The sequence below is a fragment of the Papilio polytes genome, unplaced genomic scaffold (assembly GCF_000836215.1).
Source record: "Papilio polytes unplaced genomic scaffold, Ppol_1.0 DF822178.1, whole genome shotgun sequence".
NCBI lineage: Eukaryota > Metazoa > Arthropoda > Insecta > Lepidoptera > Papilionidae > Papilio > Papilio polytes.
In genome coordinates, this window is record NW_013527026.1 from 2,168,319 (window position 1) to 2,176,235 (window position 7,917).

At 33.5% G+C, this 7,917-nt stretch overlaps 1 protein-coding gene across 1 annotated transcript in view; it reads left to right on the plus strand.

Annotated features, from left to right (window-relative positions):
* The window catches only part of LOC106106400 (facilitated trehalose transporter Tret1-like), a 14,865-nt gene that overhangs the window by 4,593 nt on the left and 2,355 nt on the right, over window positions 1-7,917 (plus strand). The window contains exons 2-7 of the mRNA XM_013286977.1: window positions 3,385-3,520; window positions 3,909-4,123; window positions 5,821-5,965; window positions 6,536-6,680; window positions 6,915-7,078; window positions 7,867-7,917. Coding sequence (XP_013142431.1) covers window positions 3,385-3,520; window positions 3,909-4,123; window positions 5,821-5,965; window positions 6,536-6,680; window positions 6,915-7,078; window positions 7,867-7,917 — 856 coding nt within the window. The remainder of the gene's footprint in view (window positions 1-3,384; window positions 3,521-3,908; window positions 4,124-5,820; window positions 5,966-6,535; window positions 6,681-6,914; window positions 7,079-7,866) is intronic.

Consider the following 7,917-nt stretch of genomic DNA (forward strand, 5'->3'; position numbering starts at 1 on the left):
AGATTTTTTAACAAAGAATATTTCAGAATAGTGGACAGGTTTTTGGATTCAAATAAGGCATTACGTAATCAATGTAATTAGTTTCTAGTGTTGGAAAGTTAGCTTACCGCTGTCATATTAAGGAGATAAAGTTAAACCCAGATAAATCGATTACCATACTCTATCCCAGTGAATTTTCCACGTGACACTTATCTGAATTCTCTGTCACGAGTGATTCTTGCAATTTTTATCGTGATCCTCATATAATGACTAAATCGTTATCACGTGAACGATAGTAAAGTAATTCGCTCGCCCTCCTTAATACCGGTGCTTTGGACACTTCAAGAACGGCGGCTTCAATAGACGAGCTGCGAGTAAATCACTTGTGATCACTCCCATCCGTCCGCTCAAATCGTAACATACCTATAATACGTATACGAGTACGCCAATTTCAATTGTAGTCGGAGATTTTTTGTGACTCTATTTTTGGCGTTTAGTGTATCCGCTATCATTAAACTAATAATAAACATTACTGCGATTTTGAATATTTTACCGGAAAAATACTTATATATTTTATGACTAACATTGAAAAATAGTAAATGAATCACTAAATACTTTGTTAAATCAGTGTTAGCGGATTTAACTACAGATGTTTCTAATGTTTTAGTTTTACTTAGATAAAACTTCAAGAAGCGAGCCTATCATTTCCTCAAAGGCCGGCAACGCATTTATAGTTCCTCTGGACTCTGGTGTCACGGATGTCCATGGGCGTCGCTGACCACCTCGGTGTTCTCGCCGCTCGTTTGCCCTCTTTTGTTATAGAAAAAATAAAATAAGAATAGACAGTCTGTGTTTTTTTTAAATACATTATTTACATAATTGAATTTTAATGTCTTTCCTCGAAGGTAACGGATAAGAGAGGAAGGTCACTTTCGATATTAGCCTACAACTACAATGTATAAAGTTTAAACGGTTCATTATTGAGTATGTGTTAACACGTGCAGCCTCTAATGTGCAAATGTGTTTACTTTAAAATTATATAACACTAACAATTTCTAATGTTATTTGAGTATGTTATCTTACACCGGATAAAACTAGTTCTTGTTTTGCCGTTTTGTTAATAAAAAAAAAAAGCAGTTTCATAGTTTAGAAGTTAAATAAATAGTTTTCTTAACAATTTTAGTATTGACAACCAGATTACATTTTTATTAAAGGTGAATGAAAGCAGCCTAATTTTGTCGATTATATTGCATAGATTGTTTGATGCCATAATTTACGGTTGCATTGGCCATCAAAAGAAGTCGACAGTTTCACTGTTATTTGTGATTAGGTTAAATAGTGCTAAAGTTAGTTTCCCTCTCCTCCATTTCCACCGTAGAATGTTAAGTGACGTTTATTGGCTAGCCATACGGCAGCTAAACGAGTTAGAAATCGACGATAAGTTCGATTATTGGTCGAGAAAGGTTAACAGGATTAAAGCAATACAGTTTTATTGACTTGGTTTATAATATATTCAATCTTCTATTCTTTTAGGGTCATATCCTTAATTGTCTAAATTACATAAAGATTAGCATAAATAGTTACGTTGTGGTACCAGATTTTGTTTTATGATATACCGTAACTTTTTAGTCAATTTTCCTTGATTTAAGAACCTTGCAAAAATATACTAGTTTTTATTTTTTATGATATGATGACTTTAGACATTTTAAGGACACAAGGAAAAAAACAAATTTAAGAGATATTATAAAATAAAATAGAGTTTAATAAATAAAGAGATTTAGCAGTGAAATGAGACCAATATCTTGTTCAAAAATTACTAAAAGATTTATCGTCTAAAAATGAAAATATAAATTAGTTGATCGTCGTAGCCTCCCTTTAAAAAAAAAAGAAAAAAAAACATGTAACAAAAAAGAGATTATAAATGTTAACTGCTTCAGAAGGTCTTTAAACTGAATTCACTCTCTTATTAGTAGGTGCAATCATTCAATTAAAACCGGAGAAGAGCATTATGCATGAATGAATGATGAATGAAACCAATTAATCATTATTAAATGTTGAGTAGATAGAGATGCGATTTCAAAAATCGATTACATCGATAGAAATTATTTTAATTTTAGCTAAATTTTCAGTATGGATTACTGATATTTAATTTTTAAGTAAATAATCTTCTTCTAAAGACTACAATCAACTGGAAACAAAAGCAGTTTTAAATTGTTTTTGCATACATTATTGACCAAATTCTATCATAGACAATTTAAATAAAAATGTTTCTAACTAGAAAGTCAGAACGGGTTTTTTTGCCAGATTCCAATAGGCCCAGTTTTAGTAAAAAATCGAAAGTTTATTTTTTGCATTACTCAATTAAAAATGATTACGAAATTTAAGGAAGTAACTACATATTAATGTAAATAAGGTAAGTTCCTAGTTTCAGTAACTAGTAAATATGGACATAATATAAAACTGTCAAGATTGTCTGTACGTGACCGAAGCAAGGTTGCAGCGTTTAAAGACCCCTTGGTGGCAATGTGTATGAAAGGGATTTGTTTGTTTAAATAACTTTGGCTATAGAAAAACGAACTAGGCAATGAACCGCCGTAAAATCTACCACTTTTGTATTAAATAAAGAAGACACACACATGTGCATTGATCACATATGTATAAAATTGAAATGTCTTTACAAAGTGGCTCAAAAATTTAAACATAAACGAGCACACAAGCAAGTTAAAAACTTACTGTTCATTTTTGCTTAACAGAAGGGGGGGAAAGGTCAGACAGGTCAGACAGGTCCTGTCTATTAAAAGTCAAAGTTAACTAACAAACACAATGTGGTCAAAATTTACTTTGAGTTCATTGTTCGACGTCTATATTCAGAGCTTCCGGCCACGCCAATATTGATCAGGCTTAAATTGGTTTGAATGCGATTATCGAATTTTCTACCGCAAACTTTGAATTTACCCTCAAATATCGAGTGTTTATCTTTGTAACTCAATTAAGATTTAAGCGACACAGATGTATTTTCTAAATATTCCGATCATATTACAATTTAACAGTATTTTTAAAATGCGATACTAGAACTACTGCAAGGCTATGTTAATGGTAACACTATTTCATACTTGTAAAAATAATTACAATGAATTGACTTGCTAAACTCGTTTTCATGAAATGTTCCTGTATTGTAGCAACTATGCGTTTGTGTTAGAGCTAGTTGCGTTTGTAATTTAACATTAGAGTTTTTTAAGATAAGATATTTGCGTTCACAGTTTTAGGAAGTCTTTGGTTAGAATTTGAATGAGGATTGGTCACAGTTACTATTATCACTATGTTAAAGGTATTCAAAGAACTTTGTGTACTTACGCTAATTATTTGTAAGTTATTTTGATAGTAAATATGCATCTATTGTTCCAGTTATGGCTGACCTTCGGCGCGTCTCTAGCGTTTCTAATAATCGGTCTGGTGCGGGGCTACTCCGCATCCGCGATACCGTCAATTGAGACTTTCGACCCCACCTTCATACAGCACAGCGAACAGAAGTCATGGATAGGTAACTATAGATAAATCATTCACTCCCCTTGATAGTGTAGTTAGCAACGCAACCAATGCATCTTTATGCCTGTACAATAAAAAAATGAAATTGGCTTTCAGCTCAGTACTGAGACGTAGGGTAATTTAATATAGATTTCATCGAAACGGGTAGGAAATTATCGCCCTCGTATACATACAAAATTCGCGGGCAAAAATTTGAGTATTTGCGTGATAGAACATGTATTTAAAAAAAATGGCATATGGTAACTCCACATGCCATTTTTTTTAAATACATGTTCATAATAACCATTATCAAAAAAATAATTCATCCATATTAGAAGATACTAATTGTTGATTGAATATAACTGCGACTGGTATTTATGGATTAATGTATTTTTTGTGTGCAGGAGCAATTCCACCTCTGGGCGCGTTCCTGGGCAGCATGCTGTCAGGGCCGCTGATGCAGCGAGCAGGTCGCAAGCGCACTTTGCAGATGACCGCGCCGCTATGGGGCGGTGGTTGGCTACTGCTAGGCTTTGCTCCCGGATTCGCTCTCATACTTGTCGGCCGATTCTTGTCCGGTCTCTGCGTTGGCTTCGTTTTAGCACCTGCACAAGTTTACGTGAGTAACATTAAAGATGTTCAACCGTTTAACTTATTACAAACATCCATTTTTAGTGATCAACTTTGACTAAACTATCTCAGAACTGTTTTGCGGTTGTCGATTATTTCGCAGACAATTCAACTGTTTAGTTGCAAAACTAAACGTCGAGTTATGTGCGGTCCTAAATATAAGCCTTTAGGAATCGCGCGACTAAATAGTTTAGTCAATGGTGTGCGTGCTCTTATTTTCAAGATACCCAGTATCAGCTTGTTTGTTGTCTTTGGTATAAAAAGACAGATAAGAAAACCAGAAGAAAAAAATCAAAACAAGTAATTTATGAGAGGTCAATGACCAAATTTCTTGAATCTGGTTTCTAACAATTTTAAATCGAAGTTAAAGTGATTTGCCCCGTACCGAGCGGCGTATAATCAATTGTAAGGTACGTTTTGCAAGCAGATAAAAAATGTGCAAAAAGTGTTTTGATAAATGAAATAATACTTAGAAACAAGAGTTTGTAAACAAACCAGAGTTCTTTTTCGATAAGATTTTTAATAAGCACCTAATTAGATCCTCATATTATGATGATAACGAGTTCCGAATATAAAAAACTCTTCAATAATAATACTAAAGAATATTTCATACCAACATAGAAACACCAGATTCAACTATTAATAATAACAAATAAGTCTCTTGCTTAAAGGTAAACACAGTTTAAAAATACTTGAAATATCAAAATGTCAAATCATAAATCCATCATTGTCCCTATGATATCAGTGCATTCAACTCCACTTTCGGCGATAAATAAATAATCTTAGATCTTATAACATAATGTAATGCGATAAACAGCATGGCTACATCTGAAAGATGTATTGAAGACGGCTTTGCAAAATGATAATGTTCGATAGAATTCCCTGGAAATTTATAGAACGGCATGATATATCATCAACCCCAGTTTTTTTACTCGGTTTCCTCAAGTTTTCATGGAATGGCTCAGGAAAGAATCTGTTCTTAGTGGTGTTTCCAAATCGTGATCGATCTAAGGTATTTCACAAATCCAATTATATGCAATTATTCCGGTAATGCGAATGTAATTTTTAAATGCCTAACAATTTACAAGTTCATACCACATTGCTGAATGAAAACAAGGTAGTTTATTGTAACAAATTATCTACGTTCAAACGGATCGATACACAAACATACAGTTCAATTTATAAACAAACAAGAACCTGTTGAGTCTAATTCAACACTCGTGTAAACGTATTTGTCTCATGTGTTACACAAACACTCTTATTGTGGCTAATGACAACATTAATGCGCTAATTATTTGATTCAATTGCTTATTGTGTACTTTGTTTATGCACTTTTTGTTCATTCATGTTTTATTATCAAAAGTGTTTTTATTCGTAACCCTGAAATTGTATAGGCTAATGTCAACGATTTCGGCGCGTTTTCGCATATCTTTTTTACAAATTGGAATTTAGCATAAGAGTAGCTTATTTAGTCTATGCCAATACAGAAGAATTAAATACGTAAATGTTTATCGCGCCAGCTAGTTTAGCTTCACTATCCTAATATAAACCAAAATATATATCTCGATTAGTATTTGGCTACTTGACGATCTTGTGTTCGGATTCGAGTGTCCGCTCTATAATTTCTTCAAATCTCCTTTGTTTTTGGTACTCTGTCTATATTATGAATGTTACTTTGTTGTCCAGGTAAGCGAGTGTTGCGACCCCGAGATCCGAGGCCGGCTGGGCTCTCTACCTACGCTCTCTATGTCTCTGGGCATTCTTATTTCCTACGTGGCCGGCAACTGGCTCTACTGGAGACATCTTGCCTTTTTGTCGGCTGTCTTTTGTGGTGAATATAGCCCAATTCATATTATCAATTAGCAGTATTATCAAATTTAAGTATTTACAGGATGGCATATAATAATTTCCTCTGCTTGTAGTTAGGTTGTCTTCTACATTTGCTGATTATATTGAATATTCTTGCATTACAGATATAAAAAAATCCTAGATTGAAAGCAATAGGAAGTAATTAAGACACGTTAAATTACATTAGTTTTTGTAACACGTAATTATATACGCTATATTTAAATAATATCAATCGAATAAATCGTTTGTACTACCGCCTTCCGTCGTATAATAATGAAAGTTATTCAGTTTTGAAAGGATAAATAAGTATTGAATAAAATTTTTTACAACATAACAATTTTAAGGCAACGTTAACACAGTCGACAAAAACAAAGGAGTTACGACTGAAATGAGTTTAGATATATTGATAAGGAGGACGAAAACTTGGTAGACGACCCCATATGAGTGGGATAAGGAAAGAGAGATAATGATTTATTTGTTTGATAATGAGGTGTTGTTGTGAGTGTTAAACAATCACTGCATTTCATCACTAACCTATTGAATTTTCCCTTAGCGGCTCTCTTCATAGTACTCCTACCATTGCCCGAGTCTCCGGTGTGGCTGAAGGCGCGAGGCCTGGACGCTGAGCCGTCGATCAAATGGCTGCAGCTGTCAAATCGTGCTGTTGCCACACTGAAAGACGAAGACGAACATCCTGAGTAAGATTGCATAACTTCCATTGTTTTTTTACAATGTCCTTTCTAGAGAAATTTCTTAGTTTGTAAAACCTAATCAACTCCCCTACTGCCTTACTCTGAGATTAAATGGTTCCTACGGACTATACTACATGTAATTATACTATAAAAATCTGCTTAACCATTAAACAATCTTGAGTATAACTGTTAGTAGAGACTTTCATTTCGTAGACTGAATTAAGCCGTGACTTGTTTCAGAAAAGCACCAGAAATCGAACCAAAGAGTTTATTTACGCGAGAAGTATTTCTATCGTCAGCGGTCATCAAGCCTCTTATCGTCGGCTTCGCTTTGCTCATCTTCCAACAGTTCAGCGGTATCGACGCCGTCATATTCTTCACAGTTGAGATCTTCCAAAGTGCAGGTAAAAATGAATTCAAATTTAAAATTGTTATGTACCATTTTCCTTTGAAAATGCCACTTCGTGCAATGGAATAAGTATATGTTGAACAAAAAAAGAAAATAAAAAGGTGAGTATATCGAAACTCAATTAATTAACTGAAAATATATATCGTGCTTTCGAACATGCACTAATTAATAATTACCTTAGAGTAAAGACTTGGAAACTAAGAACCTGTCACTCGGCTACCGGCAGGTAGATATGAATGAATAGAGTCAGTTTATTTAAGTTGTCTTTCGGTTATTATTGTATTTGTTATCCTGATCTAAGTTGTCGACTGCATGTTAAGATCTGTTTATCTTTTACTTTACAATTTTGGAAATAAACTTGTCCTATGTTTGCATTTTTTCACATTTTAATTTGTTACTGCTATGGAAGATATAGAAATTATTTATGCTGATTTATATGCTAGGATACTCATAACATTTAAAGGTTTCCTAAATTCTTTTATGAAATGTGTATTAAATATGTCTGCGTCAAGCCTGAACTATGTTAACAATTTTCCTTATTTTAGCAATATTCCTAACATGAACGGAATTAACATTTTTATGGCAAGTACGATATATTACATGTAAAATGTTTTTGATTGACGTATTTTAATATGTTCTTTATAAGATCGTCTTTTTTAATTATCCGAATTAACCATGGAAAATAGCTCAAAGATAGTATTTATCTACAGATTTTGGATTTTTTTTATTTCTCTATGCATTCGTCAGATAGGGACATACACTAATAATCTATTTTATTCTTAGGAAGCAAGCTTGAAGCTATGACGGCGACTATAGTAGTCGGGGCAGTGCAGC